This window comes from Oncorhynchus keta, chromosome 13, assembly GCF_023373465.1.
Source record: "Oncorhynchus keta strain PuntledgeMale-10-30-2019 chromosome 13, Oket_V2, whole genome shotgun sequence".
In the NCBI taxonomy this organism is placed as follows: Eukaryota; Metazoa; Chordata; class Actinopteri; order Salmoniformes; family Salmonidae; genus Oncorhynchus; species Oncorhynchus keta.
In genome coordinates, this window is record NC_068433.1 from 43,121,319 (window position 1) to 43,141,304 (window position 19,986).

At 42.0% G+C, this 19,986-nt stretch overlaps 2 protein-coding genes across 10 annotated transcripts in view; both read left to right on the forward strand.

Moving 5' to 3' along the window:
• The window catches only part of LOC118392565 (DENN domain-containing protein 5B-like), a 79,602-nt gene extending 75,986 nt beyond the window's left edge, over positions 1 to 3,616 (forward strand). For all 7 annotated transcript variants that reach the window (XM_052460210.1, XM_052460212.1, XM_052460211.1 and 4 more), the window contains 2 exons: positions 282 to 456; positions 655 to 3,616. In XM_052460210.1, coding sequence (XP_052316170.1) covers positions 282 to 456; positions 655 to 838 — 359 coding nt within the window. In that variant the 3' untranslated portion in view covers positions 839 to 3,616. The remainder of the gene's footprint in view (positions 1 to 281; positions 457 to 654) is intronic.
• A 688-nt stretch (positions 3,617 to 4,304) lies between these two features.
• On the forward strand, positions 4,305 to 18,955 carry LOC118392375 (SIN3-HDAC complex-associated factor-like). 3 transcript variants are annotated; one of them, XM_035784317.2, is made up of 6 exons: positions 4,305 to 4,509; positions 12,736 to 12,863; positions 13,481 to 13,580; positions 13,831 to 14,014; positions 14,178 to 14,328; positions 14,637 to 18,955. In XM_035784317.2, the coding sequence occupies exons 2-6, from the start codon at positions 12,736 to 12,738 to the stop codon at positions 14,815 to 14,817; spliced, it is 744 nt and encodes a 247-aa protein (XP_035640210.1). In that variant the 5' UTR covers positions 4,305 to 4,509; the 3' UTR covers positions 14,818 to 18,955. The 3 variants fall into 3 exon arrangements, with proteins under 3 accessions (XP_035640210.1, XP_035640212.1, XP_035640211.1); XM_035784319.2 differs by having other exon boundaries at positions 4,335 to 4,509; positions 13,831 to 13,948; XM_035784318.2 differs by lacking the exon at positions 4,305 to 4,509 and adding an exon at positions 4,516 to 4,612.
• Positions 18,956 to 19,986: the final 1,031 nt, after the last annotated feature.

Sequence of the window (19,986 nt, forward strand, 5' to 3'; positions counted from 1 at the left end):
AAAGGTTCAAATATAACAGAGGGAGAAAGAGCGAACCCCTGTAGACTAGACATACTCTTTTAGCTCTAAATCAATCAATCCAAAAAAATTATATATATATATATATATATATATATATATATATATATATATATATATATATATATATATATATATATATAAAGCTCTTTTTAGCAGTTGTTACAAGGTTCTTCTACAGTAGACCTTACCTCCATGCCCCCTCTCCTCTTCCTGTTCTGCTCCCACCTCCCTAACATATCTCCTCCTCTCCCCCTCTACAGAGAAGGCGGTGGCTTACATGGAGTCAGCAGACCAGATGGGGGACATGCAGGAGACTGCTGAGCCCCTGGGCCTGACCTGTGTCTCTCTCTGTCACTATGTCAGTGCCATCAACTCCTCGCCCAGGAACATTGGCAAGGACGGCAAGTTCCAGCTGCTTGTCTGCCTGGGGGCCAGGTGAGGGCGCCACTCGCACACAGTGAGACAGAGGTGGGGCTGCTGAACTGTGCTGTAGTTGTTATTGGCACAAAGCATCCAGAGGGCTGTACTGGGAATCAACATCACACTTCTGAAAAGTCTCATTGGTGACATGGAACCAGCTGTTTAGCAAACATACTCCTAATGATCTTCTCTCGCTCCTATCTATCTATCTAGAGATCGTCTGCTGATTCAGTGGCTCCCTCTGTTGGTGGAGTGTCCAGTGATCCAGCGGATGTACGAGGAGTCTGCTCTGCTGCGAGACCGGACCACAGTCAATGCTCTCATCGCTGTCCTGCAGACCCTCCACGACTTCCCCATCACCCTGGAGGCCTCGCTTGTCAAGGGCATCGACCTTTAACCCCTACCGCACAGCCTGCTGGGAAACCGCCCAGCTCGTGACTACATTACCCACAAACCCTTGCTCTGTTCCCTTTTGCCCTTTCACTGTTGTTGTTGTTGTTGAGGCATGCTTCAGCTGATTCACTCTGGGAAAAGTCACCTCATAGGGAGGAAGTAGGAAGTGAGGACTATGTAAAGAGACGAGATGGTTCGCTACCAAAGCAATCGATTCCACTGCTGCAGAGCAATAGCTTGGGCTTTGGATCATTGCGTGATGATGCAGTATTATTATTACATAGTTTGTGGTTTTGAAAACTATCCTTTTTGATATTTAGTAAGAAGGGACTGTTTTTAAAGAAAACCCATGGATGTTTCACTATGTGCTAGATGTGTGTAGCCCCCTGTAGGTAGCTCTTCAATGGACACTTAGCGTGTGTGATGGAGATCCTATCTCTCTGTCTGCTGGATCCTGCTCCAACTTCAGCTAGCGTTAGCAAGCATGCCTGTGGATCATAGTCAGCCAGGAAAAAGGAAACCAAAACAGAAGGTGACTGTTTGCCCCCCTGCTGCCTCTCCATAGTCTCTGCACTGGGAATATCTGTGGGTGAAACCTCATCATTTGGATGAAGATGACAACAAAGGAAAGGAGAACTGGATTCATCTGCTTTCAGCACTACACTGAGTTGTGTGTAAACGCAGATTTTTGATTGGATGTTGGCTCATTTCTCTGTTGGACTGGATTCACCTACTGTGTTGGACTGAACATTTGCTCTGCTTTGAGATTGGCTAGCAGATCTCGGTGGACACAACCACTGCACTGGATTGGATAGGTCTTTCCTAGGAGGACAGCGGCTTTTCTAGGGCTGCGTGGACATTCCAACCAAATTATCGGCATTGACCTGACCCTATTTCAAACTGTGTGTGTGCGTGTGTATGTACAGTGTCCAAAACCATTAAGAACACCTTCCTAATATTGAGATTTGGGGCACCTCCCCCTTTTGCCCTCAGAACAGCCTGAATTCACCGGGGCATGGACTATACAAAGCGTGAAATGTTCCACATGTTGACTACAATGCTTCCCACAGTTGTCAAGTTGGCTGGATGTCCTTTGGGTGGTGGACCATTCTTGATACACATGGGAAACTGTTGAGTGTGAAAAACCCAGCAGTATTGCAGTTCTTGACACGAACCAGAGCGCCTGGCACCTGCTACCATACCTTCAAAGAACTGTAAATATTTTGTCTCGCACATTCACCTTCTGAATGGCACACGTATATAATCCATATCTCAATTGTCTCAAGGCTTAAAAATCATTGTTTAACCTGTTTCCTCCCCTTTATCTACACTGATTGAAGTGGATTTAACAAGTGACATCAATAAGGGATCATAGCTTTCACCTGCATTCACCTGGTCAGTCTGTCATGGAAAGAGCAGGTGTTGGTAATGTTTTGTACACTCAGTGAATGTCTTCTGTTATTTTTATATTATGAATTGTAATGGTCAATGAATTCAATTTCATCCTGGTTTCTGTCATGCACAGTTTGTGTGTGTGTGTGTGGTCTGTCAGATCTGTGTGATAGTTGATCTCAAATGGACATTTTAGGACAGTTTCCTAATCTTGACAAGCATCACTCTGTGTGGTATTGAAATGTTCCAGCCCCTTATTTAATGTGATACATGTGAAATACACTGGAATATAAAACAATTGCAATAAGAACCTAACCATACGACCCCTAATGATGTATTTATCATAAATGCCTCAAACCTTCCTATGATAAGTGGTTCTTTTCTGGTGAGTGTTCACTCCTTCTGGGACTATTTCTAGCTGGTTGTATTTTTCAATCTAAAATAGATCTCTTGCCACTTTTTTCAATCAACCTTGATGAACATGTTCCTATATTTCTGTAACAACAAGTGTAAATATGACGTTTATGCATGTGTACTAAAAAAAGGGTGATCAAAATACCAGACAATGGATTTGAACCCAACCAAAAGGGAAAACAACTGACAGATTCCTAATCACAATTTTAACTCAGTGTTTCAACCACAGTACTTATGGTTTGTTTTTCCCCCCAGTATTAACCCAGAAAAGGACAGAGCATTTGTTTTTAATGTTCTGATTTGATGTATGTATTCTTAGAAACTGTGGTAGTGATCAAGACACTTTGAGACACTGTTTGCGACTGGGGCAAAGAGCGGCCTGTGATAATATTTGGAAATGTCATTCTGTATGTTGATCCTTGTGACTTTCCTTCTGCAACATTCACAGTTTGGTCCTGCGACTAGGTTCCTACTGTCTTATGTATCACGGATTCCAACCATAACAAACCTATCTACCTGTATGTATAAGAAGCCACAAACGTAGGAGGATGATCGACCATATGTATAGGTGTTTTTAGTATATTGCTGTGAGAAAGGTGTCTGTCTAGTGGAGAGAGAATAGGGTCCCTCTTTGCATCTCCTAAAGTGCTACTTCATGCGGTGTACTCTGCTACTCGGCTGTATACTTTCTCTTAACACACTGCTACAGCTAGACTCATTCAGTAGTCCTGTACTTTACTTCTGTCTTTGTTACATAAACCTGTGTGACCCCCCCCCCCCGTGGAATATCAGTCCTAATGTTACCAGGTAGGCAATGCGACTACTGAACCTTTCCTTTCTCACAAGTGCAGACGTAAACTGTATGTCGAGTGGGAGGAGATCATGTAATGAATGGAGTCCTATGTCCATATAAGAGTCAATGATCACTGTTCTGTTCTGATATTTATGATGCGCTTCATTAAACATTTGCTCAATATGTTAAACTGTTTAGTGTGTGTGTGTGTGTGTGTGTGCGCGCGTGCACCCAGCCCTCAGGTAAAAATACATGTCCATTGTGATACAGAATCACCTCTATGGTTGGAGATGACATCTGATCCTCATGAGAATTCAATGGTAAACAATATAACGTTTTACTCATTGAGCAACTTCTGATTCCTGTTTCACTACCAAAACAATTATTTTTAAATACATGGTACATCTTATTTTACGACTATTTTCTAGTTGAATTACATTTTCATTTTTTTGTTTATTGCATTTTTACTATTTATTTCAAAATACGCATTATTTACTGTTTTTTCCTTCAAAATAATAGTCTAACGATCTACTGTGCTCCACGTACCACACGTAGCCTACCTACAGACATGCTGCCACTATATTTTTTAGTAGTCACGCCTCCTTTCTTCGATTCACAGCGCACAGATTTCAACTGGACCCCCCATTTCCCGCGTAATTCCCCTCCTTGTATGGGCAAAACAATGCAGACGCAGTCCAAACGTCAGTTTCGTATGTAAATTGGTTTGATTGAAGAAAATCAGAAAATGGTGGAGTTGCCAAACGCGCATGCGTAAACATTTATAATACTCCTGGGAGAATCGCAAATGTGCGCTCCTCGCGTCCTCTCTTGCTCTCCTCAAAACCCATTGGATGAGAAAGCCAGAGGTCTCGTCCCTCCGACATTTTCCTCCAATGGGTTTTGAAAAGGAGGTGAGGAGAGAGGACGCGAGTAAATACATTTGAGATGCTCCCACAGACACGCAAGTAAAACGGAAACATCCGAACGGTGTATTCATTGTTACATGCTTTTAAATAGCCTACTAACGACGCCTTTTATCATCTTTACAACTCATTCATCATTGACTGTAACTGAAGGTAAGGACATTACTTTGCCAAACAATTATATTTAAAACAATCTTCACACTACGTGCTGAAGTTATTCGAGGATGTAGGCTATTTAACGTGGTTAAATATATCGGTAACCTATGAAAACCTTTTTTTAATAACCTAAATTGTTTTAAACTTTTTGATTAGTTAAATAATGTGTTTTACTTTAGTGTTTGGCAGCCAATGACAAGCACTGGGAATTGTATTCATGTTAATATGCGCGCTCCTTCTGCTTGGCATTTGGTGTCCGGTGACAAGGAATGCTCACATTCCTAGATCAGGACTCGAGTCCTACAAATGTTTGTTTCTGTGCAACTCAACCATTGTAACCCGCACTGTTTTAATTAGTTAGATGTATTGTTTTTTTCAGTTAACTTGATGTTTGATGTTATGTTTGATGTTATTGATGTTATGTAGGCTGGTTTCGTTTTCAAAATACCCCATACTGCCGCATCAACAAAACCTTACATGCAAACGGTGTAGGCTACTTGACTACGAGTTAACAATTTCGTTGTGATTTATCAAATGACAATTCCAATCTGAGTGAAAGACTGGGTGTCGTTTGAGTGACATGTGGGTGTGTGGCTCTGCGCCAAACATGCCACTTGATCTCCTTTCAATATTGTTCAACCCTGGAACTTGTTTGCATACTTCCACTGTTCAGGTCTTATATCCTTTATTTCACACTTGTATTAATACAATTCCTAAATGTAAGTAGCAAACAGCTTCTCTGAAAATGTGCATGTTTACAGTCCGGTCATGAGTTTGGAACCTTCCCATTGTCGCATAATTATTCTGGAAACAGAGACTTAGTCATGCAGAAAGATGCGGTGTTAAGTGACACTTTGTATCAAGTAGTTGGTTTACGAACTCTTTGAAGCAGCATTCGTACTCTTAAGCTGGTCAAATTGTGTCTTAATATGGATGCTGCATGGGAACCAGAGGGGACCATGCTTTCTCCGTGGGTGGTAATGATCGATGTACATTCTCGACGCATGTAGGGCTTTTAAACAAACAAACAACATATTCAATAAACCAGTCGACAGTGCAGTTGTTACATTTGATCTAATTATTGATGAAAAAACGATTCAAAGCCAGATATTTTGATCGTAGTAAATTTCGCAAGTACACCACGGGTTCAGTGTAGAGTCGGCACCATGCCGCCCGCCTGCATCCTTCGAAGCATGTTGCCATTTTCGAGTTAGGCAATAGGCCCTACGTCAGAGCTGGTATTATACAATCGTTTGTGCCGTTCAAGATTTACGACGAGTCCCACTGACCATATTTATGGCTTTTACGGTGTGATATTTGTTGTTTCTAAGTAGGCTATTCAATTCACCGTCTTTAGCTTAACATTTTTGCATGATGATACACAGCCTCAATCACGATGTATCAACTCCCTTTTATCGATTTTCATATCATAATCGGCTCTGTGACCACTGACATTTGAGCATCACATGGATGCTGCCACATGCCCGCATCCCTGCCATAGGGAGTCAGGACCACATGGCTTTTCGTTGCATCAGCACTGCGGTTGCATAACAGCGTCGCTGTACATGGCCAGGCTGTCCTGTTTTGGTCTCATTGACGTGATGACGGATATCCTAGTTCTCTCTGTCTGGGATGCAATGCTAGCGTTAAGGGGGCTCGTCTCCACAGCACTGTGTGACGCAGGCCTATGACTGTATATTATGTTCATAGTACTGCATGAACAGGGCCATATCCATGTACTGCTTTTCTATACAACTAAAACACTCCAAAATGCTGTTTGGAGAACAGCAAAAATTACTCCGGCCATTATCTTGGCTGCTGTAGGTTGTTTCACCTCAGTCGATCTACAAATACAGCTTATTAGCTATACAATTGTGATGTTCAGCTGGGAAATGTGAGAAATTATTCATACTTTAGCATCGGATGAAATTAGAATTTATTTCATTTTATACAACTGTATTGATTGTATTTTAATGTAGGCCTATAAGGGAAGATATTTGAATTTAAAATATATATATTTTTAAGCTTTTAACTTTTTTGAGAATATTATTAGATTCTCAGGGGACTGCCCCAAATGAGGCACTGACTCCCAAGTTTTGGATCCTCTGAGTACGTCCTCTGTCTTTGCGTTCTCTTGCATGCATTGCACATGCCTCAGCCTCACCACTGAGTGCCACATCACTTTCTCTCAGTAGCCTACTTACCCTCTTTGTAGCAAAGTTATGGGGACTAGTAGGAGGGTTGCAAAGGGTCAGAAACTTTCCAGAAAATGTCCATGGGAAGTTAAGCCAGGGAATTTTGCAAAAATGTATCTGTTAGTTTATAACAGTGAATTTTTGTTGTGGGATACACAAGGCAATTCTAGGTCTTGTGGCATATTCTGGTTAAAAGATCCCCAATTGCAACCCTCTGCATGCACAGTGCATTCTTCCATCACATGATTCTCAAGATCTTGCACACAATGATATGCTATTGAGCCCACACTACTGCACTGGAGGACTACATGCTTTCTGGTAAGTTTTGATTACGATACTGGGTGGGGTGAATATATTTTGACGTTATTTTTTTCTTAACTATCAAAGTGTGTTTTGATCATTTATAACTTAACAATTTCTGCGAGTTAGATTTTTTAAAACCATGTGGTTTTTAGCTTGCTTGAGCCTGAAACCATGATTGTTAATTCACCGGTTTCCATGCATGTTTCATTTTAAAACGTTTATCTTACAAAGGAGTTGTTTAATCTATCTGCTTAACTATTTATCTGTACATGGAATTGTATTTTTACAGAAATGCCACAGGCACTGATGTGTGGTGACATTTCACTGCAGCTAATATACAAGGAAAGCTGTGTACATTTGCAAATGCTGTGTGAAATCATATGTGAAGAATGAAAGAAAGATGCAGAATCATCTTGCCAAGTGCATAAAGTTCCCCCCAGTGATCACAACAAGCAACCTCTGACAAAGTCCCTCTACTTTTATTCAAGGTGAAAATGATGAATCAGACAGACACCTTAACGATAGCAACATCTCATGGTCCTCCTGGAATCAGAAGTTTGTTTGACTCAATGGAGGAACGTAGTCAGAGAAATGCTGATGAATGTCTTGCTCGAGCTGTGTATGCAACTGGTTCACCTCTGATGCTCACAGGCAATGTGTATCGGAAGAGATTTCTGAAAGTTCTTTGCCCAGCATACACCCCTCCAACCAGACATGCTTTATCTACTCATTGGCTGGTTGCAGAGTTCAAGTGAAGGTCAAGCAAATCATAGAGAAAGTGGACTGTATAGTAAACACCTCTGATGTGTGGTCGAATGCTGGTGGGCAAGGAATAATTGACGACATCATCTCCACCCAACCAGTATTTTACAAGGGCAGAGACACAAGGAACAACAGGCACCAGTCTTTACATTGCAGATGAGCTGAAGGCAGTCATCAATGACCTTGGACCACAGAAGGTATTTGCACTGGTGACAGACAATGCTGCGAACATGAAGGCTGCTTGGTCTAAAGTGGAGGACTCCTTCCCTCCCATCACACCCATTGGCTGTGCTGCTCCTGCATTGAATCTGCTCCTCAAGGACATCATGGCACTGAAGACAATGTATACACTCTACACGATAGGCAAGGAAATGGTTAGGTATGTGAAGGGTCATCAAGTTATAGCCGCAATCTACCTCACCAAGCAAAGTGAGAAGAATAAGATCACCACATTGAAGCTGCCTAGCAACACCTGTTGGGGTGGTGTTGTCATCATGTTTGACAGTCTCCTGGAGGGGAAGGAGCCTCCAAGAAATGGCCGACTCAGTCTGCCCCATCATGGACAGCCCCATCAAGAGGATCCTCCTGGATGATGTGTTTTGGGAGAGAGTGGTAAGCAGCAAACTTCCTGAAACCTATAGCAGTAGCCATTGCACGGATTGAGGGAGACAATGCCATCCTGTCTGATGTTCAGACTGCTTGCAGATGTAACAGAAAAAATTAAGTGTGAAGACTTCTGCCTGAAGCCCATACATGCCGCAGTGTATATTTTGGACCCCAAGTATGCTGGCAAGAGCATCCTGTCTGGTGCAGGCTTATGGTGTCATCGCTACTGTGTTTCGGCACCTTGGTCTGGATGAGGGCAAGGTTCTTGGCATTCTGGCGAAGTACACTTCCAAGAAAGGGCTTTGGGACGGAGATGCAATATGGCAGTCTTGCCATCATATCTCATCAGCCACCTGGTGGAAGGGACTGTGGCTCTGAGGCTCTTTCCCGTTGCCTCCAAATCCCACCAACCTCAGCTGCCTCAGCGAGCAACTGGTCCTTGTTTTTTGAACACACACACACCAAAGCACGCAGTAGGCTGACCAATACAAGGGTTGAAAATTTGTTGCCATCTGGGAAGATTTGAGGCTTTTTTTTGAGCCTGACAATGAGCAATCCTCAAGGTTGGAAAGGGACAGTGAAGTTGATGCCTCAGTCTGTTCAAGAGGTGGACGTCCAGGGAGAAGACATGGAAGCCTGAGAGGAAGACAACCAAAGCTTTAGTTTCTAGATTATCATTTTAAAAACGTTTTTGGGAGATGTGATTTATCATGGGGATCATTCAACATTCCCCTTTGTTCAGTGAGATCATCCCATGTGAAGAGTCAACTCATCTGAATCAAGTTAAATTTGTAACTAAACCATTTTTATTATTTCTATTGGAAGGATTTAATCATTTGCAATGTCTACTTATGAGAATGTTTGTTTGTCTCCATGGTAAATGGATCCAGTGCATAAAACATCGTCAATTAAATTGTATTAATATTAATTTGCATATATTCCCACGGAAAGTTTCCACCTCTGAATATTCCCAAAAATGTGCAACCCTACTTAGTTTGTGTGTGTGTATATATACTGCTCAAAAAAATAAAGGGAACACTAAAATAACACATCCTAGATCTGAATGAAATATTCTTATTAAATGCTTTTTTCTTTACATAGTTGAATGTGCTGACAACGAAATCACACAAATTATCAATAGAAATCAAATGTATCAACACATGGAGGTCTGGATTTGGAGTCACACTCAAAATTAAAGTGGAAAACCACACTTCAGGCTGATCCAACTTTGATGTAATGTCAAAATGAGGCTCAGTAGTGTGTGTGGCCTCCATGTGCCTGTATGACCTCCCTACAATGCCTGGGCATGCTCCTGATGAGGTGGCGGATGGTCTCCTGAGGGATCTCCTCCCAGACCTGGACAAAAGCATCCGCCAACTCCTGGACAGTCTGTGGTGCAACATGGAGTTGGTGGATGGAGTGAGACACGATGTCCCAGATGTGCTCAATTGGATTCAGGTCTGGGGAACGGGCGGGCCAGTCCATAGCATCAATGCCTTCCTCTTACAGGAACTGCTGACACACTCCAGCCACATGAGGTCTAGCATTGTCTTGCATTAGGAGGAACCCAGGGCCAACCGCACCAGCATATGGTCTCACAAGGGGTCTGAGGATCTCATCTCGGTACCTAATGGCAGTCAGGCTACCACTGGCGAGCACTTGGAGGGCAGTGCGGCTCCCCAAAGAAATGCCACCCCACACCATGACTGACCCACCGCCAAACCGGTCATGCTGGAGGATGTTGCAGGCAGCAGAACGTTCTCCACGGCGTGTCCAGACTCACGTCTGTCACATGTGCTCAGTGTGAACCTGCTTTCATCTGTATAGAGCACAGGGCGCCAGTGGCGAATTTGGAAATCTTGGTGTTCCCTGGCAAATGCCAAACGTCCTGCACGGTGTTGGGCTGTAAGCACAACCCCCACCTGTGGGCGTCGGGCCCTCATACCACCCTCATTGAGTCTGTTTCTGACCGTTTGAGCAGACACATGCACATTTGTTGCCTGCTGGAGGTCATTTTGCAGGGCTCTGGCAGGGCTCCTCCTTGCACAAAGGTGGATGTAGTGGTCCTGCTGCTGGGTTGTTGCCCTCCTCCACGTCTCCTGATGTACTGGCCTGTCTCCTGGTAGCGCCTCCATGCTCTGGACACTACGCTGACAGACACAGCAAACCTTCTTGCCACAGCTCGCATTGATGTACCAACCTGGATGAGCTGCACTCCGTCTCATGCTACCACTAGAGTGAAAGCACTGCCAGCATTCAAAAGTGACCAAAACATCAGCCAGGACGCGTAGGAACTGAGAAGTGGTCTGTGGTCCCCACCTGCAGAACCACTCCTTTATTGGGGGTGTCTTGCTAATTGCCTATAATTTCCACCTGCTGTCTATTCCATTTGCACAACAGCATGTGAAATGTATTGTCAATCAGTGTTGCTTCCTAAGTGGACAGTTAGATTTCACAGAAGTGTGATTGACTTGGAGTTACATTGTGTTTTATTGTTTTGAGCAGTGTATATTCCACAGTTGAAGTTTACATACACTTAGGTTGGAGTCATTAAAACTTGTTTTTCAACCACTCCACAAATGTATTGTTAACAAACTATAGTAATTTTAACAATTGTTTACACAGATTATTTCACTTATAATTCAGTATCATAATTCCAGTGGGTCAGAAGTTTACATACACTAAGTTGACTGTGCCTTTAAACAGCTTGGAAAATTCCAGAAAATTGTCATAGCTTTAGAAGCTTCTGATATGCTAATTCACATAATTTGAATCAATTGGAGGTGTACCTGTGGATGTATTTCAAGGCCTACCTTCAAACCCAGTGCCTCTTCGCAAGTATAAACACCATGGGACCACACAGCCGTCATACTGCTCAGGAAGGAGACACGTTCTGTCTCCTAGAGATGAACGTACTTTGGTGCGAAAAGTGCAAATCAATCCCAGAACAACAGCAAAGGACCTTGTGAAGATGCTGGAGGAAACGGGTACAAAAGTACCTATATCCACAATAAAACGAGTCCTATATTGACATAACCAGAAAGGCCGCTCCGCAAGGAAGAAGCCACTGCTCAAAAACCGCCATAAAGAAACCAGACTACGGTTTGCACATGGGTACAAATACTGTACTTTTTAGAGAAATGTCCTCTGGTCGGATGAAACAAAAATGGAACTGTTTTGCCATAATGACCATCGTTATGTTTGGATGGAAAAGGGGGAGTCTTGCAAGCTGAAGAACACCATCCCAACCGTAAAGCACGGGGGTGGCATCATGTTGTGGGGGTGCTTTGCTGCAGGAGGAACTGGTGCACTTCACAAAATAGATGACATCATGAGGGAGGAAAATTACGTGGATATATTGAAGCAACATCTCAAGACATCAGTCAGGAAGCTAAAGCTTGGTTGCAAAGGGGTCTTCCAAATGGACAATGATCCCAAGCATACTTCCAAAGTTGTGGCTGATTTAAAAAATATATATATATATTTAGCTTTTTACCATGATGTCAAGCAAAGAAGCATTGAGTTTGAAGGTAGGCCTTGAAATACATACACAGGTACACCTCAAATGATGTCAATTAGCCTATCGGAAGCTTCTAAAGCCATTACATTTTCCAAGCTGTTTTAAGGTACAGTGAACTTGGTGTATGTGAACTTCTGACCAACTAGAATTGCGATACAGTGAAAAAATCTGTCAAACAATTGTTGGAAAATTACTTGTCATGCACAAAGTAGATGTCCTAACAGACTTGCCAAAACTATAGTTGGTTAACAAAAAATGTGGAGTGGTTGAAAAACAAGTTTTTAATGACTCCAATCTGGGTGTAGTTAAACTTCTGACTTGAAGTGTGTGTGCAATAGATCTAAATATCGGCTGGTTTAGAAGTTCTAGTCAGAACCCTTCAACAACCATAATAGAAGTCTCTGCCAGCAGCTAGCCTCCTGACAGACATGTAAGAAACTACTTGCCACTTGTAGTCATTCTTCAAGAGTTGCTTTTGTTTGTTTGGACAGGAGTCGCAGGACAGTTTTTAAACTTTTCAAATTTGAAAAAATAACAGTCCTTGTATGTAGTTAAAGCAATGTGTGTGTGAATTATGAAGACTGTTCTTCCATGCGGTTGTGAACTGAACTCTCATGAGATGGTTCTAGGACTGTTAACTCTTATGAACAGTGGACCTTTTGAATAAAAACACAACCTACCTGTATAGTGTTGAATCAGTGAGTAAGCTATCCTCCACAAAATAGACAGGTGTGTCATCATAATCCTGGCCAGATTACATATCATATCCACAGATTATTACAAACATATCTATGTCAATTACAATTTGCTTAATTTTCCCCATCCGGTGTGTTCCAGATGTTTGGCTTCCACAAGCCCAAGATGTACCGGAGCCTAGACGGTTGCTGTATCTGTCGGGCCAAGTCCTCCAGCTCCCGTTTCACCGACAGCAAGCGCTATGAGAGGGACTTTCACAGCTGCTTTGGGTGAGTGGACCACTCCTCTATACCCTGGTTCAGACCCAGACCCTGGGCAGATCTCGCTCTTAGCCTCCCTCTGCAGCTTAACTCTGTGGGTAGAGAGGTCTGAGGCCTTCAGACTTTCTGTCAGATTTGGACAATACAGAAATTGTCATTGTTTTAGGATTCTTGTCATTGTTTTAGGATTCTTGTCAGTGTTCATTCTCATGACTATTAACTCACTGTAATGCAATTAGATGTTCATTTAGTTTTGGAAACAGTTTTGTTTTAACTCCGTGCAATAACTTAGTCTCCTTGGGTAAAAAACTCCTTGGGTAAAATAATTATTTATCAAACTAGGACACATTTCCCTTTTCATCTCATTAAATAAGTATTTTGTATAAAACCAGAATTGAAAGAGTTTTACGTCCTCACCTTGTCACTTTGCCTCTCTGCTGTTGCCCGGGCCAGTATGCATCGGTTCATTGCTATGGTAACCGGTGACTTAAGTCAACAGGAGAAGCGTTCTAGCAGAAAATTGCTCTGACCGACTCGCACTGCCTGGAGCAGGGATAATAATAACCATACGCTGAGCTTCAAGGCTGTCATCATTCATTCTTTCTCCCCTATAATTTTCCCTCCAGGCTGAGTGAGGTGCGTTTTGGGGAGATCTGTAATGCCTGTGTTCTCCTGGTGAAAAGGTGGAAGAAACTCCCGGCTGGCTCCATAAAGAACTGGAATCATGTAAGGCCTCTCAGAATCCATCCATACTCCGTCCTACTCCCATCCACTCTCAGTATTCCAAATAAGTCTTAAACAACACTATTACTGGGAGTGACTGACGCAACACCTGTAGGCATATAATAACTGCTTTTCCTTAGATACAGTACATTGTTTATTTGCTGCCCTATAGGCCATTCTATACATTTATGCCGTTACCTTGGAAGCAGACATCCACCCATCTGTCACTCAGCCCTTCTCTCCTGTGTCACAGGTTGTTGATGCTAAAGGTTCCGGGTCGAGCTGGAAGATGACCGTGAGGTCCAAGAAGATGAAGAGGCGAGCCAGGCCAAGTCAGATCAGCCGAGTGCAGAAGGGGCTCAAGAGACGCAGTAAGCAGATGATACTCTGTGCTCGGCTATGCTGCCTTGTGCAGTGTAAACTTTGGGGTTTCAAAAGTAAATGGATCTCAACTCTTCTCTCCATTATTTGTCCTGCCTAAAGGGCTGTGAAACAAGAGACCTTGATTGATATTTCATATTACAGATGTTTACCTGTACCGTGCCTGCTATGTTATGAATAAGTTGAGATGAGTTTCTGATTGTGCCCTGCCCCCCACAGACTCTGACGCCCACAGCACCACCTCCAGTGCCTCCCCTGCCCATTCTCCCAGCTACAGCAACCAATCAGACGAGGGCTCGGACATGGAACTCTCACCTGGTGCAACCCACTCGCCAGTCTTCTCTTTCCTGGACCTCACCTACTGGAAAAGGTAATGGCTAGGATGGTGGAATCGGTCATTTATCAGGCCCCAAACGGACAGACACTAATGAGGAACTACCTGAACTTTTCCAATGAGAAACCATTTTTCTGTTGCAAAATGCCTTGCTACGGTTTACCCAAATGAATGCACCCCATGTTATACTCAACCAGTTTTGGTTCAGATGCTGTATTTCCTCATTTTAATGCATAATTAACTCCATAGCCCCATTTAATCCTCCTTCATGGCACATTTGTTTGATTTGGTTTACTCTCTCACTATAGTGCTTTGCTGTCTTGACCGTCCTCTGTGGGTTTTAGGCAGAAGGTGTGCTGTGGCATCATCTACAAGGGACGCTTCGGAGAGGTACTCTTAGACCCCCACCTCTATAAGCCCTGCTGCCAGAAGAAACGACAGCATGAGCCAGAGGAGGAAGCACAGGCGAACGTGATGAGCCCCACGCCACCGAACATCCCACTCACTCCCCCAGGTCAAAGATGAGGAACAGTGGGGATTTGATGTCATAATGTCTCATGGAGAAATCACATGACACTCTACAGAAGTCAGGTGGAGACCGTTGGGATTTTATGATGTTCTGGAGCGTCTTCTGGGATTGCTTTCTATTCAAGGGCAGCTGGACTACTTCTAAAATGTTGCTTTCTGTACCAGGAGGGCAAGGTTTGTAATTTTACATCTGTTAACAATGATGGACTCTTGCCCCCCTCTGAGTGCTATGAGATTGTGAATATTCACAATTTGTTTTCAATATGAAATGCTGGATCCACTAAAGCTGTATGAGAAATGGAGACCTCTGGAACTGTACCTTTTTTGTAGTAGGATAGAGCCATATCCATTAGGATAGAGAACAGCCTTCCACACTCTGCCTTCTCCTGTCCTGTACCCCATACACACACTGGGTCTGGTCACTTTCTGAAAGGATTTATTCTCTCTTTTATTTCGCTTGTCCTTCCCTTAATCAACATGGTCATTGATCGGACTCCTAATAAAGGGTAAAGCTGTAGAAATTTGGCAAAATCAATTTGTCAGAGGTGTGGGAAGCAATTCAGCTGTTTTAAAAATCTGACCAGAGCCTTATTCTTTGAGGTTTCTTTGTTAAAGGGACACGTCTACACAACCAATGTCATATCCAGCCTTGACTGTGCACCGGGTGTACTCTCTGATATATTAATACTATACTCTTTCCAGTGCACATTTTAACATTTGATATTGTGACATTGTTCCGTGTCTTTGGATGTACATACAAAGCACATTCAAACGTTTCAGGGAGCCTATAGTGTGCCCTATCGCGCTCTCGATCGCCAGTCCTCACCTGAACCAATATAAGCTAAAAACCCACAAACTGACCTTGGAGCAGCACTTTTTTGAACACTTCCTATCTCAGTCTACAGACCAGTTCCATTTAGTTTCCTAGCCCCTTAGAGCATATCTGAAGGTGACGGTATAGTGGACACTTATTTATTCCTTTTTAGTTCTTTGAACACAAACAGGGTTCCGGGAAGGGGCTATGGTGCTAAATGGAACAAGGACTATGGACCCTCTTATGATGTCAAGAAAAGACTGGCGAGTGGGCCAACTAAAAAGCTTCCCTGGTTTACTCCTATTGAGAATTTTGATGCCCTTTAATTGTGCTTTAAGTTTGATGCCTTTCCAGAACTTTTCGAGTCCTGAACGATTCGGTTGTACAAATCCGTCTACATCTTTTGCATGATGTTAGTGGTGAAATAATAACACTATTTTCGTCTGCCACTTGGCCTCTGGTGAAAATACTGTACAGTTCTGAATATTATTGTGTGTATATAAGGGGCGGGGGGGGGGGCTACAATGTAATGAATAGATCGCAAAAAATGTTCTTAGTATTGTTATATATGTCTCATGGATATTGAGGGTGGTTCTATACAATTGTCAGTACATGCCGTTAACCGAGAAAGCCCCTCCAACATCCCTCATGTAGGCGACTTTTGTCGTCACTTTTATTTCAAGAAATGTGTTTTCAGGTTCTGTACCTCCTGCCCTATCTACTACTGTTAATGTAATTTAAATATTCTTAAACCATGGTAATATTTTCTGAAACAGACATTTAATTTCTAAGCTTTTTATTCTCCATGTCAGTGAAATAGACTAGAGCCTGTATCAACATTGCATATTGGGGGGGGGGTATTGTAGAGCTCTGTCCATGTATTAGTTCAGTTAGTATCTAGACGTGAAGGCTCACATTAACTCATACTCATCATTGAGTGAACTCTTGTTCAATTAACTATTTTATTCTCTGCATCTGGTTAATATCAGCACTGAGTGTACAAAACACTTCCTCTTTCCATGACAGACAGACCAGGTGAAAACTATGATCTCTTATTGTCACCTGTTAAGTACACTTCAATCAATGTAGATGAAGGGGAAACGGGTTAAATAAGGATTTGTTTTTTTAAATCCTCGAAACAATTGAAATATAGATTGGGTATGTGTGCCATTCATGGGGTGAATGGGCGAGACAAAATCTTAAAGTTTGTTTGAATGGGGTATGGTAGTAGGTGCTGTGGTTTGTGTCAAGAACTGCAACGCTGCTGGGGTTTTCATGCTCAACAGTTTCCCGTGTGTATCAAGAATGGTCCACGAACCAAAGGACATCCAGCCAACTTGACACAACTATTGGAGTCAACATGGGCCGGCATCCCTGTGGAAAGCTTTTGACTCCTTGTAGAGTCCATGCCCTGACTAATTGAGGCTGTTCTGAGGGCAAAAGGAGGTGTGCAACTCAATATTAGGAAGGTGTTCCTAATGTTTTGTACTCTGTATGATGGCAGCTATTTCAACATACAGATGGTCACCATGGTTTGATCAAAGCTTTACTACAGAACCCTATTTGTAATGTATTTGTGTATAAAGGCATCAGACATGGACTATATATAAAAAGTGATGTTCCTTTAGATTCCTCTAATCTTCAGGTTTGATTGAATGTTAAGGAAAGTGGTCGTTGCTCTGTTAATTTATTTGTATGCGCTTGTATAATTGTTTTGGTTATTGTTGACTATTTTATAACTTTCTCTTGTAACTGTCATAACCTTTTGTTCTATTAAAGTAGAGGGCCAACAGTATTCAATTCACATTATGTAAAATGTTGCCATATGCTGTGATATGGATTGTATCAAAACTATACTATTATTCATAGATTATGTTTGTAACCAAACTAGGTGTAATTCTCCTGAGATCTCCTATACGGCTGTAAAATGTGCTTATTTTATGTGGTAGTGCTACTCACATTGTGGTGGATATGCACTGTTATTTGTCTTGGAAAGTCCCAATTATTTCTCAACACATTTTTGTATTTTTATACACATTTGAATTTAAACTTGTTCATTAAATGTAGTTTGGGATTCAGTCACACTTTTTTTCTCAATCTCTGGAATATGTCTAATTGTTTTGTTTTGAAATAAATGTATCTTTATACAAAAGCCATGAACCTTCTTGAAGCTTTGTCCCTTTTAATCCAAGGATACAATAGCATGGCTAAAAAGTACAACTTTAACTATAATGAAATTGAAAGAGGACGAGTACAATGATTGTACGCTATATTAGCCATAGACTATTACTATGATACTGTATTATAAAGGTTTGTGTGTCATCAGGAGTAATCAAAAACCCAATAACGACCACCTGGAAAGAGGCAGGGCCATTCCTAGTATAAATGGTGCACACCTGCATTCATTAGGCCTCTTTCCACCAACCAAACTGGTTCAACAGAGTCCAAAAGATGCTTGTATAGAAATGTAGTAATGGCTGTGGTGTGTAGCCCAAATGTTTACATTGTTTGTATTTAACTACAATGTTGTTTTTAACTAAACATTCTAATTGGAGGCCATATTTAAAGCCTCAATTATTGCTATAGCCTGAGTGATGAACACGGATTGTTGCTAATTTTGTAGCAACCATGTAGAATCTTAAAGTTCAAGTATATTTCCTTTGTTGCCCACGAGAAGATGCCCTGTTTTGACATGGTTTGTGTTTTTATAGTAAAACCATCTGTCATCATCCTCAAACAAACCATGTTTTTTCAGATCATATACATTTTTGAATAATGATGTATTGTGTGAAGTAGGCTAGTCTAGCCGTTTAGTTAACAGTAATCAACTGTCATGTGCATTTAAGGGATATTTTATTTTTTATGATTCACCAACCTTGTCTAGGTTGTCGACCAGCTCTTTTCTATGGTGCCTCCACAGATGTTTCTGGCCAGACCCTGAGTGGTAGTTTCAAAAGGTCTATGCAAATCATTCTACGTGTTCTGGAAAATTCAGAGGCATATTTGGATGATGTGGTAGTATTGAGTGAAATTGCCCAAGCAACGGTGAAGTACTTAGGAAAGGTGGTGGATACTCTTGGTTTTACAGGCTGATCAAGATGTTCGACTTGAGGGCCACCATAATGTATTTTAACACTAGGCCTACTTAATATGCATGTATTTGACAATATCTGTAACTTATGTATGTCGCTGTGGGTGTTTGTCTTTATTTTTCGTTATTTGAACTGCAGTAGCCAAAGTCGGTCAACGTAATGTGTGGTTTTATGGAACTATATCTGTGGTAATCTTAAATTGGTGTCTAATTAAATCTGTAAAAATGAAGATTGTGTACTGTTATTTTGAACATTGTGGGGGGTGGTGTGCTACACAGGGTTCTTTTGATCACATAAAGGAAGGGGAAGAGTTTGGGTCCCCCCCTGGAAGTCAGGCCCCCTAGATGCCTTCAGAAAGTATTCACACCCCTTTACTTGTTCCACATTTTTGTTACAGCCTAACAAATGAAAAGCTAAATTGTCTTGCATCTAAGTAGTGAACCCCTTTCATGGTAAGCCCAAATAAGTTCAGTAGTAAAGATGTGCTTAAGTTACACTGAACAAACATATAAGCGCAACATGTAAAGTGTTCCCATGTTTCATGAGCTGACAAACGAAAAAAAAGTTCAATATGCACAAAAAGTGTATTTTTCTTGAGTACAAATTTGTTTACATCTCTGTTAGTGAGCATTTCTCCTTTGCAAAGATAATCTATCCACCTGACAGGTGTGGCATATCAACAAGCTGATTAAACCGCATGATCATTACACAGGTACACCTTGTGCTGGGGATAAAATGACACTTTAAAATGTGCAAATTATGGTGGAAAATAAGTCAATAACAAAAGTGTATCTCAATACTTTGTTATATACCCTTTGTTGGCAATGACAGAGGTCAAATGTTTTCTGTAAGTCTTCACAAGGTTTTCACACACTTGCTGGTATTTTGGCCCATTCCTCCATGCAGATCTCTAGAGCAGTGATGTTTTGGGGCTGTTGCTGGGCAACACAGACTTTCAACTCCCTCCAAAGATTTTCTATGGGGTTGAGATCTGGAGACTGGCTAGGCCACTCCGGGACCTTGAAATGCTTCTTACGAAACCACTCCTTCGTTGCCCGGGCGGTGTGTTTGGGATCATTGTCATGCTGAAAGACCCAGCCACATTTCATCTTCAATGCCCTTGCTGACGGAAGGAGGTTTTCACTCAAAATCTCACGATACATGGCCCCATTCATTCTTTCCTTTACATGGGTCTGTCGTCCTGGTCCCTTTGCAGAAAAACAGCCCCAAAGCATGATGTTTCCACCCCCATGCTTCACA